This window comes from Malaya genurostris, chromosome 2, assembly GCF_030247185.1.
Source record: "Malaya genurostris strain Urasoe2022 chromosome 2, Malgen_1.1, whole genome shotgun sequence".
In the NCBI taxonomy this organism is placed as follows: domain Eukaryota; kingdom Metazoa; phylum Arthropoda; class Insecta; order Diptera; family Culicidae; genus Malaya; species Malaya genurostris.
In genome coordinates, this window is record NC_080571.1 from 238,924,598 (window position 1) to 238,944,669 (window position 20,072).

Sequence of the window (20,072 nt, forward strand, 5' to 3'; positions counted from 1 at the left end):
CGCTTCAGCTGCATTTTTTTTTCGAATTGTAACAGAAAAGTAAAATTTCCCGTAAATGGCGAGAATTGGGCACATAAACAGACATTTTCGAGCGTGAATATTACGAAAACAAGAACAACTGTCACTGAAACGGCGATGACAATTCGTTAGGCACTGTACACACTCACTTTAAAGGCCGGTCACCTATCGGAAAACGGCGGAAGCAAAGTTGTACATCTGATACATGTTTTACCAAACAAAAATGTTCTGAATAAGCCTGGCACTTATAATCCAAAATCTGGATTAAAAACTCAACACAGTGCACGGTATATTTTCGTTCGGTGTTGATTCGAATTCGGCTAAATTCTTGAACATCTGAACAATACCAAAATAAGCAGCTATACAACTGCAGTGTAGTACAACTACAGCAAAAACTACACTTGCTTCTTGACCATGCTCTAAGGACTTGGGCATTAAACTCGAGCTCCACGAGTAGAAGGTGAAATAAATTTTATTTTCTTTTCCAATCGTATTTATAAGCCTGCCTATTCTAGTTTTTCCGATCTATCGTTGTGACTGATTCTATCTAGAATTTCTATCCGCCTTCCAATTCCATATCTTTAGCTTCTATTTGTCGTTACTTGTCGAAAAATATCAATGGAATTAATCGATACAATACCAAAATACATTATCAAAACTCCTACAAAATATTAATTATGAATTGAGGCAATATGTTCTAGCTATTTACCAGCCCTAGTTATTCCGTCCAATTCAGGTTGGAACATGAATCAATCACGAGTGCGGAATAAAACTCACCTGTGACCTTTCCGATGTGCATTGTTGTTCGACGACCCTCCGTCGTTTGCCGTTGTGGAATTCGAGGATGTCATCTTCATTGGAATCTAAACGGAAACCGTCTACTAAAACGCACTTATTTCTCACCGCAGCTGTCGTCACACGGTCGGCACTATGTTCGGCAAATGAACCCACGGGTTCCGGTGTGAATCTGTTTCTTGGAATTATTTTTTAAATGGCGCTGCACAAGTTCCAGCATCCTTTGCCGTATGGCCGCGTCAAAAAACTTCCAGTGTTGAGATCTATATCGTGCTGCGGTGTAGCCTGAAAGCGGAGAAAAGAAAGAATCGATAACAGAAGGTAGCTAATTTAAAATTCGCCTATCTGGGAGAAATTGGTTAATGCGAAAATCATTGTGGGAATTGAGAATGACATGGTTTTCGGTTAGCATCGCAGGAGATGACTATGTGGGGCTCACGTGAACTGCGATGTTTATATTTAAATTTGGATCTACACGCCGCTATTTTGGATCTACACGCGCGTAGTATGGACGAAAAAGAAAATGATATCATTATCTCGCAATCAGGCGTTAGGAGATGCAGTTAGTATTTGAGTAAATTAGTGATGTTCGATCCGATCAATTTTCATGAGGGAAAATAAAAATTTTCGTAAGAGGATTATTTTTTTCATAAATCATGTCTAAGACATGTACATAGGACGTGATTGAAAGGATGTTTATAGATTTAAAATGGTTGAAACGTTACACGCGCCAGAAAGATTGTTTCTGCTCAAATTTCTACAGCATCTTCGGCACATTTTCAACTTCGAATTAAACTTAACAGAATAAAGATTGCTTCGTTAGTTTTAATTTTGGAACTTATACAAGCCCAAAAAAAAGAAGAAAATATTGTTTTTTTCTGTGCAGCTTTCTAAAAAATATATTCTCCAGAATTTTTTTTATTATTTTAGTTCTGAACGGAGTACCTCGAGTAAAAAAGTTTATGTCGGAATCAAATGACTCCCTTAAGGTGAAATGTAGCGTCATAAAATGCGCGCAAAGTTTTATCCGCTTCAGTTGAACGAAGCGTCGCACAAAGCATACCAAGAAAAACGGGCACATAGAAACAAGAACTTTTTTCAATGATTGAGCGCAGTGGGTTTACCTCTCATTATATTGGCTTGTAAACAAGACTGGACGTAATGGATTTTTGAATCCTTCACACTAACATGAAGTTATATGTATATGTTGCTAACCATGTATATGCCTGTTGTTTTTCAATGTTTATCACATTGTTTGTATCACGATAATACTTGGTTTGTATTTCATTCAGTAGCTTGTCAATGATGAAGTTATAGTTTTGCTATAAAAATTGCTATAATCTAAAATAATACCTGTTATACGATATTACACAGCCAAGCTTCATTGCTTCAGCAACATCAATCCATTGAACTCAACATAATTGGTCATTATTACCATTATAAATGACAGTTACTTAGAAAATAAACAATTTCTTACAATACCCATTTTATTGTATTCAACTCGTTATTTTTTTAACACAAAACCCAATGCTGCATAAATTTGCGTCATAATTTTATATGTAATTTTTGCTCACGATATAATGCCATCGTGCCCACCGTGCATTTCTCACACCACCTCAACACGAAACAGCAGCGCGCAAGCAATAAAAAAAATGCGGAAAAGTTTATGTAAACTTTTTCAAATTTCGGTTGTTTTAGCTAATATTTTATAATTTTAAGTTGCATTTTCAGATTCTTTGTGAAATTCTGCTACAAACACTACTTTTCAGTTCTAAAATCATCCCCGTGGAACGGAACAGTTACCGTTTATACATTTCAAAAACCAATTACGGCTCGGCAAAGCAAAATTTCAAAATTCTAAGAATACTTAGTTATGATAAATTTGATTTCGAAAACTTGAGTGTTTTTGGTTTTTCGAAAATCGGTCTAGTTTTTGAATAATTGATCAAAAACGCGATTTTCGCATTCCGCTACATTTCACCTTAAGGGGGGTAGGGTCTAAAAGATGAAAAAAATCATCCTTTTTGCAATTTTTTTTTCAGAACTATCGTTCAACAAAATAAATTCGAATATTTTGTACAATAAAAAGCATCTTTCGAACAACATTTTGTAATTTTTCGTGGAAAATATTGAGAAATAAATCGGTGATGAAGCATTCTAGAGGACGCTTCTTGAAAATTATGATTTGCGGTGTTCGCTGTATCTCAGCGCAGACTATTCAGAAGTGAACAAATCAAAGCAGCATAATTAGAGCACGAGTTTTTCTAGACACCAACGTTTCTGTTTGATTTTTATTTTTTTTTTTGTATTTTTTGGTGGTTGTTTAAATTCAAAAGTACGATTTTTCACAAAAAAATCGACCATTTTTTAGGTGTAAAACCTCCCCATAGTAACAAACAACGAAAAGAAAAACGTTGGGGTCTGTTTTTTATGTGTAGAAAGTAGAGTGACTATAATCAGAGTGGCGACAGCTGTTCGTTTGGAATGACAGCTCCCAGTTCCAAACGAGCAAACGACCTGTCAATTCAATGTAAAGCTAATGGAATGTTTTGAATTGTTGCCAAAATTACGGATGAGATGTCGTCACTCTGGTTATAGGCACTCTAGTAGAAAGTGTGTTCGAATGAATGAAAGGGAGCACGTAGGCTCTAACATTCTCAAAAAGCCACATTTTTTCTTTTGTATTTTGATATACTGAAACATTTCGAGAATGCTTTGTCAAGTTTTTAAGTAGCCGTCATGAATGGGGCTCTGGACTAAAGACTGTTCCAGAAAGTATGGACGCCCTTTGATTTCGCTGTAAATAATTCACAAGTGTTAGATATTCAAATTTTATTCGATATACTGATAATATTAGACTACAACAACAGAATATTATTCTCAACATATGCTACTTTGCCATTGTAGACTAGCTGGCGCACCTTCTTGCGAACGTTCCTCATTAAATTCCGTACAGACTTCTTGGCGACAAGTTTTGACACTTTTTTCCAATCTTTTTCGATCTGTTGAATGGTTTCGGCTGCCGAGACATGTTTCCTAAGATATGCCTTCGTTAATGCCCAAAATTCCTCAATTGGTCGAAGTTGTGGGCAATTTGGTGGATTCATGTCTTTTGGGACGAAAGTGACATTTTGGGTAGTATACCATTCTACCGTTGATTTCGAGTAGTGGCAAAAAGCAAAATCTTGCCAGAAGACAACAGGATCCTTGTGGCTTCGAATCATGGGTAGAAGTCGTTTTTGTAAACATTCCTTGATGTAAATTTCGCTGTTCATTGAAGCAGTAGTGATGAAGGGTTCCGAAATCTTACCGCAGCTACAAATTGCTTGCCAGACCATAGCTTTCTTACCAAATTTTTCGACTTCAATCGATGTCTCGGATTTCTCGCACCGTATAATATTGTGGTCCCGGCAAGGATTTGTAATCGAGTTTCACGTAGGTTTCGTCGTCCATGATTATGCAGTTCAAATTTCCAGCAAGAATCGTATTGTACAGCTTTCGAACCCTCGGCCTGATCGATGCTTTTTGTTTCGGACTACGTTTTGATTGTTTCTGCTTCTTATAGGTTCGAAGATTCAAACGTTCTTTAGCACGAAGAACATTTGACTTCGAAGTGCCCACACCCCGAACTGAAACCTCCTTCTTTTGCTCGAACGCCTTCAGTATACGTTTATCCAACTGAGGGTTAGCAGGACATTTTTTTCGACCCGTTTTCGGTTTATCCTCAAAGGTGTTATCCTCACCGAACTTTCTGATTGCATTTCGCACGGCTTTTTCACTTATTCCCTCCATTTTGTCGTGAATACGACTTACTTTACTATGGGTTGCCTTTTCAAAGTTAGCCATATGGAAGAATGGGCAGAACTTAATCGTGAATATCTCGACTTGTAATAATGGTAGCAACATAATTCTTTCACCATTTCATCAAAAATATGATCAGGAATTTAGGATAATATTTTGAACAGTGTGAGATAACCACAAACAACTCAAAAATTCGGTTTTCTCAAAATTTCAAAATAATGCGGAAAACTCTTTACTTTCGCTTGGATTTTTCGCGCAAGACAGACGATTTTGAGGTAGTCAGGCACATATCTTCAACTGAATGCGTATAAAAGGGGAACCGTGGTGAAAATCGATCATTTCTTTTCGTGCGTTCGATGGAAGCAGACGTCGTGGGAGTTAAACCTTCAACCAGCAGCGACGGAAAGTGCACTTTCTGCGTGGTTAAAACCTCAAACGCTCAGGTCGCTTGCTGGCCTTCAAGGCGAGAAGACTGCCATCGCGGGAGTTAAACCAGCAGCGACGGAGAGAGCACCTGCCATCATTTGGTTTTCGGTAGTCGTGACGAGAAGTTCAATTTTCAGATTTTAGTTCCGCAATATAGGTTTAGAATTCAGAGCCTGCGTGCTGAAACTGGATTCTGGAACTGTATTCCGGAACTAATTTGAGTTTCGAAATTGCAATTCTAGAATTGAAACTGGATTCTGAGTCTGTTATTGGTTCTAAATTTAGTTCTTGAACTCAGGATCCAGTTCTTTATTCCAGACTTCCTCTATTCGGTTCTTTTTAGAACCATAATAATTATCCTAAAGAATTATGCGGAAATTTACTTTACTGTACTCTATAAAACCCATTCTGGTAGTTATGGCGAAAATCGTCTTCAAGTTTTAGAGCTTAGTTCTGGAATATGGGTTTAGAATTCAGAGTCTGCGTGCTGAACTAACTCAAATCGTCACTCTTCTTCACGAACACTTTCATAAAAATTTCTTTTCAGAGCCACAATTATTTTTATTATAAAGAACTATACTGCTTATTTCATAATATTTAATTGCGTTTCAGAATGTTTAATGTAACTAATCTGTAATTTAGTCTAGGCGCATCGTTTAAATTTCTAGTAATGAAAGAGGGGAAAGTTGCACAATTCAAACAATCGATGAACTACCAATTCGAATTCGGAAGCATAAATAAAGCGTGTCATATTCGTATTCACGACATCCAGTTATGTCTCAGACATTACACACCCGTGCTTTTTTTGCTATCTTTCTCAGTGACAGTCTGCGTTCTGTGCACCATTTGTACACAATCTATCGACGTTGTTCTGCTGAAAGGCCACGCATTTCGAAACAAACTAATGAAAACGAATAAACAACTGCACAAGTGGTTAGAGAAGAGTGTAAACAACAGGACGCAGCCATAAAAATTGACAGATTCTGAACCATTGCGAAATAGCAGCGGTTTTTAGTTGCGTCCATACTTTCTGGAACAGTCTTTAGCTGATTGTCGACTCTTATTTAACAAATGTGACCAGCTCTGTAACAACTGCTTATGACAGTTCCGAAGAAAAAGTACTAGGGTAACGGTACTCCTGTTCATCTCAACTCCACTATTAATCTATAAACAGGTAGTATTTTCGTTTGACAGGTAAAGGCTGTTTTCGATAAAAATTTTACACAGATATATATCATCTATAACTTTGTAACACCTAAAATTTTAGTGAACCTTATTCATACTGTATTGTCTACATCTGTCATGTTTCATAGTTATTCGTAAACTCTAGCATCAGTCATGTCGTCGAAACAAAAAACTGTCCTAGGAAAAATTTTGTACACTTACAATGAAATCCTGAGGCATCCCACGTATGGAAGACATCCCACGCTAAGAAGCTAGGAATTTCAAATACAACTGTATCTCATATCATAAGAGTCTTCAAGACGCCTGAGAGCCCGAGGAAAAAAAAGAGAGTGATGGTAAAAGTGGTCCACAGGACAGTAAAATGTCCAGGAAAGCGAAATAACAGTTCAAAAACCGTCCAAGCAAGGCGATTCGAGATGTCGCTAAGAAGTCCAAGGTGTCAATCGGTTTTGTGTAGAAAACCATGGAAATAATGTCGGAACTTTCCGTAGAAAGGTCGACTTCCGTCAAATTAGAGGACAAGTAACGGTTGTTTATTTGTGGAGGTTTCGTTTTTTCAACACGGATTACTCTATTGTCTGAAAGTTGTTTTGACAGTGTAAGATGACATCTCTACTCAGTATTATTTGGCAAATCATCATTAATAGGTTAACTCCAGAACAACGCTTCCAAATCGTGGAAAATAATTTTCAAAAGCAGTGTTCAAATAAAACTGTTTATAGCGAAAAATTCCCTTCAGTAGCGAGGCGCATTTTTGGTTGAATGGATAATTCAACAAGGAAAATTGTCTTGTTTGGAGCAAATGCAGATCCAATGATTAATGAATTTTTGATGATAAATCTTCAAGATATGGATGTGGACGAAATGTGGTTTGAACAGGATGGTGCCACTTGTCATACTGCGGCCGAAACAATCGACTTTTTGAAAGAACATTTTATTATGACAACATTATTTCGAATAATTGAACCGGTGAATTAGCCTCCACGTTCGTGTGATTCGATGAGACTTGATACGAGAAATCATTAATTTTTAGGATAAACCAGCAACGATTGATGCTTTGGAAACCAATATTCAACGTGTCATGGCTGAAATACGCACTCAAAAGCTTGAAAAAGTGGTTGAAAATTGGACTTCTAGAATGACCTTTGTGAAAAATAGTCGTGGTGGCCTTATGTTCGAAATCATATTCAATTGTTAAATGCCAAGAAATTATGTACCAAATAAAAAAATTGGCTATTACATAATTTGGCATGTGTTTTATTTAAATTTAAAACACCCATTATGTTTTGTTGCCAAGTTCAAGTTCGATTGTGCCGGAGTATGTTCGAAAGAAGAAATAATAAAACTTTGGCCCTGATTTGGCAGGCGATTTGTGGATGCAATAAATTAGGCGCTTCCTTTATCAATTTCAGAACAATCAACGGTGTGATTTACACGGAAGAGTGTCAAAGAATTCGTGTCTTCCTATTCATGATGCTGCATCGACCGGAACAAATAATAATCGGAAGAAGCAATCTGAGCTGAACAGCGGGTGGGGTAAGACTTCCTATATGTGTGTTCATAATGTCGTTTTTCATTGAGAACACTCGGGGAGTGTTTTGCTCGATTCGTGCAGTCGGGCAATCCGAACAGGTGCACTGCACAAACTTTACAAAACCGTTTCTTTGATCGGCTGTCAGGGTAAAACACTGGCATCGAGCGAGTGGAATCAATGCAAAACTACATAAGTATGTTTTTGCCAGCTTTACAGCATGCTGGCGTTACTCGTTGCTTGCAATACTCGGCTCAAACGCATCAATTGTTATCACTCGGCTGCAGTAGCTCATAATACAACTCACCCAGCTGGTCCCACCATATAAACGATGAATTTTTAGCTGGTATCTTTTTGGCAACACTGTTTTTGACAGATCACGCGTGAATCGTGTCTAGTGTCAAACTTGTTCAGTTTGATCTATAATTTAGCCATTAATTGTCGATAGGTCTATAATTTAATCATGAATGGCGCTGGCAAAGTTTGAGGGAAGACCCACTTTAGCGAACTATTTGAAAAAACCTAAAAAACATTCATTAACTTTTCGTTTGAGTGTTTGAACAGAATGATTTTACAAGGATAAATTTTTTAAATATTACCATTTAATTCTGTTATAAGTATATCACGTCACTATACAAATTCACTATGTATCTCACGACACTATAAATCTTGTATAATAAACGTCACATCACATATGCACATTTCGAACACAATTTATATTCTTCTTCAGTGTGATAGTTTTGTTTAGTACTATCAAAACTATCACACTGAAGAAGAATATAAATTGTATTCGAAATGTGCATATGTGATGTGACGTTTATTATACAAGATTTATAGTGTCGTGAGATACATAGTGAATTTGTATAGTGACGTGATATACTTATAACAGAATTAAATGGTAATATTTTAAAAAATTATGCTTCTAAAAAACATTGATTCACAAATTCAAAATTACCGTAACTTAAACGTAACGCAACAAATTATCCACTGGGATCTAATCTAAATACTCTTTCAAACTTTGTATACGTGAAAAAAATTATAATGATCTTTGCCGTATCGCGAACAGAAATACAGGTTCGAAGCATGAGAGCAGTGTTGGGGGAATCATGAGCAGAAAAAGTTTATTTTATTATCACTCGTGAAAAAACAGTTCAAGAGATTTTCTAAAAAAAACTCAGAACCTCGAAGGTCACAAGTGTGTTTTTTGTGTCAGTTATACCGTTTTCGTTTTTGAACTTACAAAAAAATTTTCAGATTTTAACTACGCGATTGAAGTCCGACCTACAGCGACCCCAGGTTGCTAAAACAAACATCTCAAAAGTTGTTTGGGCGACTCTGGGTCAGCTCTCGGGCTGCTCTGATCAATAAACGACAACGGTTATTTCACCCACAGAAATATCGCTAACGAGAAAATTGAAAGGGACTAGAGTCACTGATGGTATTTCGATGCTGAATTCCCTTTATTCTTCAGTTCAACACCGAAGTGATTCATGAAAGATTTAATTATTATATTTTCAGCAAAAATTAAATTCACTGAATAAATTCGCAACTGATGAATAATGACTGCAATATTTTCGATGCACGTTGGGTAGTCAATATGAACAACAATATAGCCTGCGCTCCTGTTACTTCTGCGTACGATATTCTAGTTAAATTGGGTAATATTGTTAGTCAGTGATTGGTTTTTAATAATGTTTTTACTATCTTTATAACTATTGTTAATCACAGCACTTGTTGCTTTTATTGATCCTTCACCACGGTATTGCGGAATAGATCCCACTAGGTTTCTGCTTCCATGTCGTAAAAGGCGACAATTGCAGTGAGTTTCTTTTTCCTTTCAGTTATCAAATATTTTCAACGTTTCACTTCTGATTATTCTTTTTTACTAAATTATCGCTTCATTCAATTTTTATTAACTTATCAATTTGCGGCTAGCTTTGGAGAGAAGTTTTATTTGGTATGTTGTCTTCTTTCATGTTATTGCTTGTCATTCAAGATTTTAAATTGAATGACAAAAATCAACTATTGCGAAAATTCGTTAATATCACACAGTTAATAACAGAGATAACACATATCGGTATATTGACTAAATAGTAAAAAATACTTGTTTTCTTGATAAGTAAATATTTTTTTCTCGTTAGCCGGCTGCCCAGATCAACCAATGTAACCAATGAATGATTAAAATAATAAAGCGGAATACGAATATAACCATTACTGAAATTTATACTAACAAATATCCTTCTCCCGTGACGTGGAGTGCGCTGTAGTATATACGGCCTCTAGTAACAACAAGTGTTGGACATCCCTTCCCATTCCTTAGACCAGGGTTTCCCAAACTATTTTGAGTCATGGACCCCTTTACTAAAATTAACTTAGGCCTCAGACCCCCATCAACAAATTCCTCTGATAATTCAATTTTTTGCTTTTTAATATTGATGTAAAATGCTTACCAATTTCTGCGGATGGTCAAATAAACACAACTTTTTAGCGTAAATATTTCAAATAACAACTTATATCAAACAATAGGGGGCCGATTTCTACACCTCGTCGTTTACGTCGACCCCCGCAAAAAGGATATGGACCCCAAGGGGTCTATATCGACCACTTTGGGAACCCCTGCCTTAGACGATCTACGTTCGGGCCTGGCCGGCACCGGAAGTGATCAATGAATTCTGGGGTTACCAAAAGATGTACGTTGAAGTATGATTTACCAGTCCCAGGTCGGATCATCTTGAAAATCTCCGTACAATTCGAGCTAATCCCGATGAGTAACGGAGTAACAACCAAGGGTGGTCGCTCGAACTTAAGATATATTCAATGTGCAAACTTTTTTTCTCAAATATCTTCGAGACGAATGTTCGCTAGTGAACTAATTTTTGTCATATGATATCAGTTTCAGTAAGAATCGCGTTTGCAACACATCAGAAGTAAACTCTTCTTTGGAGAGTTTTCTGATTGATGATTTTTTCGTCTGAAAATCACTTGTGAAAGGTTTAAGTCGCGATTTTCCAAATTTTGATTAAAATATTCAAATAATTATTTAACATCACTGTTAAATTTTTTAATTCATTATAATATTATTTGTAAATTGCCATCCAACTTGAAATGCTTCAACAAGTGATGAAGTCGAATTCATTCGGATGATCATTTGAAAAAGTTGATCTTGTAGGTAGATTATTTTGTTTTCCGTTATATCGCCTAAATCGACATCGTTTAAAGAGGCGAATGCCATTGAAGAAATATTGGTAGGTAGATGTCTACCTGTTACGCTAGTGTAACTGCCATTAGAAGAAGATGACGTGGCCGATCTACTTATTAATAAATTATTTTCGTTAGAGGACGAACTGGAAGGCGTTCCTGTTTTTTGTATGTTTACATTAGAAGAATTAAGTGGTAAATGTTTACCTGTTACCAAAGCGTAACTGTCATTAGAAGCAGATGAAAACGTGGTCGACCAACCTGTCAATAAATTGTTTTCGTTAGAAGGCGTACCTGTTTTTTTGTTTTACATTCGAAGAAATAAGTGCCTTAGAAGAATTAGGCGTGGCATTTGTATCGTTTTTTTGATTTCCAACACTGCATGAGAGGTCCTACATATATCTGACTTTCGCTCATCTTACGTTTCCTGCCGCTACCGTTCTTCAACTTGCAGTTTGAGTCATGATAACAAGAGATATGATTAAATAATGAGTCCCTAGCTGTTTACCGATCCATCTATGTAACATTGTTCTGATTTTCTCTATGCGCATCTGATCTTATTTTGGCATCTTTCCAGCCACTTTACTGATTGTTATGGAACGCTTCCAGGAATAAAACTGGGACCAAACAAACGATAAAGCAACTAACTAAATACTTCCAGCATAAACATAGTTTCTTTTTCTAGCGAAATTGTAACCAACGCAATAAAAAATGTGAAGCTTACATTTCTTATCGAATACAGTCTTCTGCTTCAGCGGTCTTTCTCCGGTTCGAAACAAAGGGAAACGATAAACAAATAGCTAAACAACTACTGACATGATAATTAGAGTGATTAGTTTCCAGACTTTCCCCTGTGCAGAACGCAAGCCAAATTTGTAAGTGAACTTGAATACTGCTATAAACTTTTAAAAAACCTGATTGCAACGATTTTTAGTCCTTCACTAGAAACACCGTATCGACCTACATTAATTTCTTTGAAGAATCATCACAGATTTAAAAAAAATCAAATACAAGCTAAAATATATCTTGTGCCCCTCCCCCCCTTACCAATCACATCCAGTTTAGCAAAAATGTAAACATTGGAATAATGTTTAATGAGTGGAAATTTAATTAAAATTTTCGCCCGCTCACTGTTGCTCCTTCGAAATTCGAAACACGACTCACAGATAAGACACGATTGAAGAGAAACTGTGTCAGAAAAAAGTCGGTCGATGATTCTCGACAAATAAGGGTTGTCATTTCCACTCGGCGCTATTCCTTCGCAGCACAATTCGACTGAGCATTATTGCTATTGGTTTTTCGTTATTTGGATCCCTACAGGACTTTGTGTTTTGTGTGACGCGCAGCCGGGACATAAAATGGATTGAAACGAAAGCTGCAGCAATTAAACGGAACAGAAATTATGGTATTGGATTCCGAGTGCTACCGAATCAGCGCGTAAGTTTCCCGATCCGTTTCTGACGGAAGTGCTTCGATACTGTGCTATTGATACTGTTCTAAATATTTTGATTAAAAATTTGCTCATTTCTTGTTCCGGTTTGACAAACACATTCGCGATACTGGACTAATTCAATAAATTTCCTGTTCAAAGTTCCAGCACATGTTGTAGTGGATGTAGTTTTCGGGAAGTATCCTAGGAGCTAATCAGACCCGGTTTGTGCATGAAACCAATAATAGTTTAAAAATGAACAGTTTCAGAACAGATACACTGACGAAGGTTGACAATGGCACACCGAAATACTAATATCTGTGTCTGTTGCTATCGTCATGATTTGTGACGAAATAGGAATTTAATAAAATTCATTTTATTTTAATGTTACAATAATAGTTGCTTCTAATAGATCACGTTGCCCTCTTTTTCCATGAGAGAGAGAGACAACATTTACTTCCTAGTGATTGTTGAGGGACATTTGGTTCATTTTTGGTTGCAGTTTAGCCAAAGCGTGTTTTATTTTTAGTATCAGTATTAAGGGATCAATCTATGAAACTTACAAAACTACTGTAACTTATAATGCCGGGTGAAGAACTGCTAGAACAGCCAGCCTAAACGTGAAACAGCAAAAGCGACGGACGGAAAACATCACAAAGTATTAACGCAGTTATTTAGAAAAGTAGAAAATTGAAAAAAATGTTGGCATCAACACAATCAAGCCAACGTCTAGTTGAAATATTGTTTTTAATAAGTTCAAAATCTATACTTAAAGCAACCCATATGGACATACGGTTGAGCTGAGGCATTTTTTTTTAACGTGGATTCAAGTAAAGCGTGTGTGGTTGGGAAACATTACCAACGTCGTTCAGTGCACATTCAAACAACAGGTAGAAGTGAATGTTTGACGTAATTCCTCAGTGTGAAGATAGGGTTATTCGAAATGCAATAAAATGCTCGGTATTCACAAATGAAGTCTCATCACGATAGCCGAGAAAATGTTTTGCCCTGATAGTAAAAATAAAGTCTTTCATGAGGACAATGACCAGAACATTGAAGAAGAAAAATGGCATCGCCACTTTCAACTCACAATCTCCCGAAGCAAACAGTTTGGAAAATACCCAGACCATCTTGACGAACTAACTTGCTAGAAAGCGTGTTCACAATTTGAAGTTGCTATCTCCAGCTTGTTGAAAGATTTGACTTTCCATTCTAATGAACAACACAAGAAAATTTGTCGAAAAAACTATGCGGGACCGCGCTGTGAGTAAGAGTCGTTGACGTAGGACTACACAACTATTGCCAAAATCACTGCTAAAATTTGGTTTGAATATTTAGGCAGCAGTTTTTTGTGTTCCATATAAACTTGTTTGTATGTAGGTGGGCTATTTTTCAGTTTTTGCAAAAGATACGGCCAGAGGCAGGACTCGAACATGCGTTGCCATGTTGCCAATTTCGCCACCCAAAGCTGTGATAGACACGGATCCCAAGTAACAACTTTTGTTATGCTAGCTTATTTGTGACTAGTTTGCAACCAGAAATTTGAGTTATTGTTACTAACATCTAACCACTTGCATGACTCAAAAAGCGCAGTTTCTACTAGTTGTTAAGTCCGCTAAAAATAAGTTGTCGTTACGTTGTAATGCCATACTGAAATAACTTATCTTTTCATAACTTGAAAATAACTTGTTCTCAAGTAAACTAGTTGAAACTTAGTCACCATCGACATTATAAACATTGAATAAATCCAGAATACTTTTCTATCATTAATAAAAAAGCAGAAGAGTAACACATGGATCAATAAGTCCTGAGACTAAAGCAAAGATGGCGCTCGTAGTAAACCAGTAACCACGTCTTTCTAGAGTACTAACCTTTGCTTGAAACGGATCAAAATTTTAAGTCGATCCGACCAGAAACAGCTGAGTTATCGAGTTTGGAGTAAAGTCGTTTTGTAGTTTGTTTAAAAAATGGAAAAAACCGAGTTTCGTGTTTTTAAAACATTGTTTTTACCTTTTTTTATATATATAAAAAATAGGTATAGAATTCGCTCAAACTAGAAAATTTTTCCGAGGCCCGGAGGGCCGAATGACATATACCAATCGATTCAGCTCGACGAACTGAGCAAATGTCCGTGTGTGTGTGTGTCTGTATGTGTGTTGTCAACTAAGAGGTCGAGATCTCAGAGATAGCGGGCCGATTTTGATCAAACTAGTCGCAAATGAAAGGTCTCTCCGTCACCCAAAACGCTATTGAATGGTTTTGAGATCGGATGTTTACTTTTTGAGTTATACGAAGTTTTATGTCAAAAGTTTCAGTTTTTTGACAGTATCTGTCACAATTGACCTTGAAAACAGAATTATATGTTTTCAGACTTAGATTTCGCACGGTAATAGCAACAAGCCATAGATTGTTAAAATCCGTCCATTTTTAACGGAGATATCGAAATTTTTGTGTAAACGACTTTTCCCACTATTTTTAGCACGGCTCGTTTTTGGCAACACAATCGTTCGGATATGACATATATAAACCAGATGATGGCAGAATTTTTTTTAATTTTATTGTTTTAAACTACTTACAGCATTAAATGCTGGAAGAACATAACATCCATATACCATTTGAATCAGTTCGTCGAGATCAGCAAATGCGTATGTGACAAATAATTTCACTCAATTTTTTACCTTATTTTCGAAGATGACTCAACCGTTTTCTACAAACTCAGATTCATATGAAAATTCGTATGCTCCTAAACAAGGTTCCTGAATTATGATTGGTTCCGACCTCTGGTTCCGGAACTACAGGATGATATGTGAAACGAAATTAAAATTGTGTAACTCTTTTTTCTCGTAGATGGCTGAACCGATCTAAGATTCAAATGAAATTTAAGAATCATCTAAGATTCAAATGAAAAGTTTCAAGATTCTATAAAACATCTTGCTCTTCAGTCAGATCCAACTTCCGGTTTCGGAGATACAGGGTGATTGGTATAAAAATGTCTATTCCACATAAATTAATCAGGTTTATCGGGTTAGCAGATTTGGATAGGAAGGATTCGTAGTGTCAGTAGAATCGTAGCACCAGCCATGCACTGGTTCTGTACACTCTGAATCGGCTGCGAAGTCTGTTGAAACAGAAGGTCAAATTCCACTACAGGAATGTAATACCAAGGTTTTGCTTTAGATTTGGACAGTCGATAAAAATATTAACTTTTTTTCAGTTTTAGTGGTATTCAGTTGTCGATTCAGAAGGTACTTAAAAATTTAATTCGTGCTATGATTTCTCAAAGATGTCTTCACTGATTTTCGAATATTTTGAAACAAATGTAAACTATACAGCTTCTCAGGTGAATTTATCTGACTTCGGCCATACCGATTTTAGAATTCCGGTTCCAGTATAAAATCGTTTCTCAAAGCTCAATCGTTTTCTCAAAAAAGCCTAATCAAATTTCAGAAACAAACATTCAAATTAAAATAAACTTATATACAAAATTAATTAATTTTATCCAATTATGACTTTCGGTTCTCGAATTACATGATGATGAATTTTAAAAAATTCACACCGATATAGAAGATGACAATCCCGAAAAGCTTCAAAGTTGGAATCAAAACTGTTGTAATTTATTCGTTATATGGCCATACGAATCGGTTTGGGTTATGCTGGTTCCTGAATACCGGCTCTGGAAGTACCTCAAATTACCGTAAACTCTAAAGTGGAACTTACATATCATGGCATGTTTAATCGATTATCACACTTCTAGATTTAAATTCGATCCGATTTGCAGTTTTGACAATGCAGAGTAATGAGTGATTAAAATCTCAAATTGTCGCTTAAAACTACGGCCATTGAAATAATGTCATGAAAACTTAAACACCGAAGAATATTCATGCAAAAAACACATGCGGATTGATAAAAAAAGGTATCATCTCACTGCTAGGTGGATTAAACACGTTTTTAATGGGTAAAAACACCGTGCAAGCGAAACAATGGATTGAACAATCTTGTCCATCAAAAGCAACGATTTGTCGGTGGTTCGCTGAGTTTAAACGTGCAAAAAATTTTGCAAAAAAAATGTTGTTTCCATTGTTAGTCTCGGGACTTATTGATCCATGTGTTACATGCAAACAAGAATTTTTTTATTAATCAATCTTGTTCATAACTCGTCAATTAGGCTGTTTCTTCGTATGTTTCACATGCAGGATAGTTAAATTGGCAAAACGATTTACCTGGATAGGAGCTAGCAACGGGTTCGAGCCCCGTCTCTGCGGTGGCTTTTTCACGATTTTCACTACATAGTTGTATTCGCATGTCATGTTTTCAATCTGTTTTCCTCGTGAGATTCTGATAAAATTTATTTACTTCTATTTTTTATTCACTATTTTAAGAAAAAAGTGTACTGAAAATGTACTGTTTTATTTCAAAGTTCATGTACTGTATTTTCTTTATTTTGACGCCAAATGTACTGTTTATTGTCAAAAAAATATGCGCGCGTCACCATGACCTAACTGACACCTAAAATCTTTCCTGGCAGGGATCAAACATACAACAACTGGCTTGCGAGACCGACCGGAAAGTTCACCAAGATTATTAGCTTGTTCTTCATTTTCATGCTTCTGACTGCATTGAACTAGACACAAGGGAAAGTTTAATAAATTCGATTTGTTTGTTGTAATTTTTTTTTACGTTTGAATTTTTTAACAAAATCAACAGTTCGCTTTCATGCCTCATCTGAGACAGTCAATACAGTATACAGTATACGGGACGACAGAAACAAACAACAATATAGTATAAACAATTAAACGATTCGAAAAAAGCAAACTTAATTAAATGACTCCGCAATCACGGACAATCGTTATTTATTTCAAACGAAGTCCTTGTGTATATTCAACCTTCGCTACTAGAAACAGAATATTAGCCTTAGGAGCGATTGCATGTCAAACTTAGGAAACATGTTTATACAACTGAACAAAAGCAACAGTGTAATATACATTCAGTTCGCCTTGGATAGCGATGCAATTGAATTCGCAGCTACCAACGACATACACTATGTCGTACGTGAAAATGTGAAGGAACTGGAGGACTTGGCAACAAAACGGCGCGCAAGATCTCTTATTACAGAAGCAGGAAAAAATTGGAAAAGTTTTGTCTCAATAAAAGAAAAAACCTATCGAGAAGAAACGGTGAAAGGATTTTTTTCTCGATGTTCTGCATAGGGAGCATGTTCTACGCATGCGCTCAATAAAACCAATACCCTCTTATGTGACTTTTTTCACGGCGGTAGTGGTCATGTACGGAAACCAGCAAGCTATGTGTCGATACTATCAGTAAACCGTTTCACCAACTTTCACCAATGTACAAAAAACAACATAGGATATATAAACCGTACAACCCCAACAACAACATTTATAACAACAACATGAATTAAAAGAAAATCTGTTTTTTATACTTGATGCATCTTAATCGATCAACTGTATTGAAAAAAAAATCGATGAAAATCTTTACCCGAGCGTTTAAATGTTAACAACAACTGCGACGACGAAGCAATGGACGATGTGACGAATAGTGAACCAACTACCTTTTCCCCAAGAAAAAGGGATAGTAGAAAGAAAAAAAAATAACGAGAAATCACCAACCGAGCGAACAAGAATATTGATTAAGTAAAGATAAAAAAGACCATTAAAAGTTGATAATCGATTGAAACAGAATCTTTGTAAAAATATGCATATTATTGCGCATTGATATTTATACATTTTTCCTCAGTAGAGTCAAAATGTTTCCAATACCATAGGTCCCACCTACATTGGATATGAACCAGCAATTTTTCACACGAAAGCTGGATAATTATAACTAAAACCGATTAAAAGCATATTTATAGTGACCATTTCATCATTTGACATTCTACCAGCTAAGTAAACAGTTGATATTGCATGGATTGAAAATTACGATAAACAATTTGAAAAATGCCGTGCACCTAGGAATAGCTCTTTAATATTGAGAAAATGTTTCCACCTTGTATTTCATCAACACAGAGCCGCATGTCGATCGGCATCGCGATTCCAAATTATGATTGGTTCTCTTTGGCGTGATTTGGAATGTGCTATTTCCCGAGCGTTTTTTAATGTAGTTATTTCTCCATTTGATTTAAAAATTAATTGCTTCGATGCCCGCTGATGCATGCGTAGCATCCGGATGCTGGAGTTTCCGACTTGTACTGGTGCACACTACCCCACACTGTACTTGTTTGCTGAATGGCCCGGTAGCATTTCAGTCGTTAATTTTCAATCACGATGGTGGTTATTTATGCATCCGGACGAGTCCGCAATGATCGTTCGGTAATAAATTTGCACGGAACGGAATGCTGGTGCATATGACACTTCGGGTAATTAGGCAGTTCTAAGTGCGATTTTTCAACTACTACTACAGGCTTTCCGCTAGTGGTTTGGAACAGCTAAAGGGAAAAAAAACTCAATCCGCTGTTTAGAAGTCTGTGCGCCGTTCTTGAGATTATAATTCTACAATGCTTCAGTAGCAAGAAGTACACAGCGTGAGAGGATAAATATTTCATTTCTATAATTTGCTGAGTTACTAGCTACTTTTAGTCGGTTTCGTGTACTAACGAAAATTACTACTGTTAATAGGTCGTTTCTATTGGATATTTTTTAAGAAAAAAAAGTAGCACAAAAAATTAAATAGTTTTTAGGACCCAAATTTATAGACACCCAAATTTTACTTTGTCTGAATTTTATGTTGTAGATGAAAAAACTGTGAAAGTGTTTTCAATAATTAAAGATATTTGATACAGGGTGGCGCAATGGAACCTGACTCATAGACTGTGTACAGCATTCTTTCTTCATGACATTTTGCATCGTTTGAATTTTAAAACAATATCGTTATTATATTGATTTAAATTGCTTACAGCAATAATTGCTGGAGAAACATAACTTCTATGATATATGAGATACCAATCTAATCAGTTCGTCGAGATCAGCAAATGTGTGTGTGACAAATAATTTCACTCAACTTTTTAGTAGACGGCTTAACTGATTGCTACAAACATAGATTCACATGAAAGTTCCTGTGCTTCCATACTTGATTCCTGCCCTTCATTTGGATTCGACTTCTAGACCAAGTTGCTGCAGCTAGTTTTCCGGCAAAGATGTCCATCTCATCTGTGTGACGAAGAGTAGTATAATTTCTCCCCTCGCACTGACAACATCAAGGAGAGCTCTTTTCTTTCACAAATGCGCTCGCACCATGAGAGCGCGTGTTTATTTTCTTTCAACTCTAGCACTGGATCACATCAATTTGCTAGAGCAGAGCTCTGAAAATCTCTGAAATGGATGAAATATTTTCACCGGAGTGTGCATGCCGGTGAGGACTCCTATGTACGGTTCGAATAAGAGAAGCGTGCGGCACGCATACGAAAAAATCATAGCAAGACCAACGCTACCTTCTATAAATTTAAAAATTAAATCACAGAAGTGTTCGCTCACTAGCACGCACCAGTGGTCACTTGGGTGTATATAGGCGAGAGCGCGTGAGAGCGATTCACTCAAATTCTGTATATTCGATCCTCAGGAGAAGTGCGCTTTTCTCTTTGTGCGATGTTCGTTCGGAGGCCTCCCCAGTGTTGAAATGAAACTTACTCGATGGTGTATCACTCTAGTGAAATACCATCACTGTTTTAAGGGATGT

General features: G+C 36.5%; 1 protein-coding gene across 1 annotated transcript in view; it reads right to left on the bottom strand.

Moving 5' to 3' along the window:
• The window catches only part of LOC131428278 (solute carrier organic anion transporter family member 5A1), a 225,602-nt gene that overhangs the window by 39,757 nt on the left and 165,773 nt on the right, over positions 1-20,072 (bottom strand). Inside the window, exon 4 of the mRNA XM_058592096.1 lies at positions 796-1,098. Coding sequence (XP_058448079.1) covers positions 796-875 — 80 coding nt within the window. The 5' untranslated portion in view covers positions 876-1,098. The remainder of the gene's footprint in view (positions 1-795; positions 1,099-20,072) is intronic.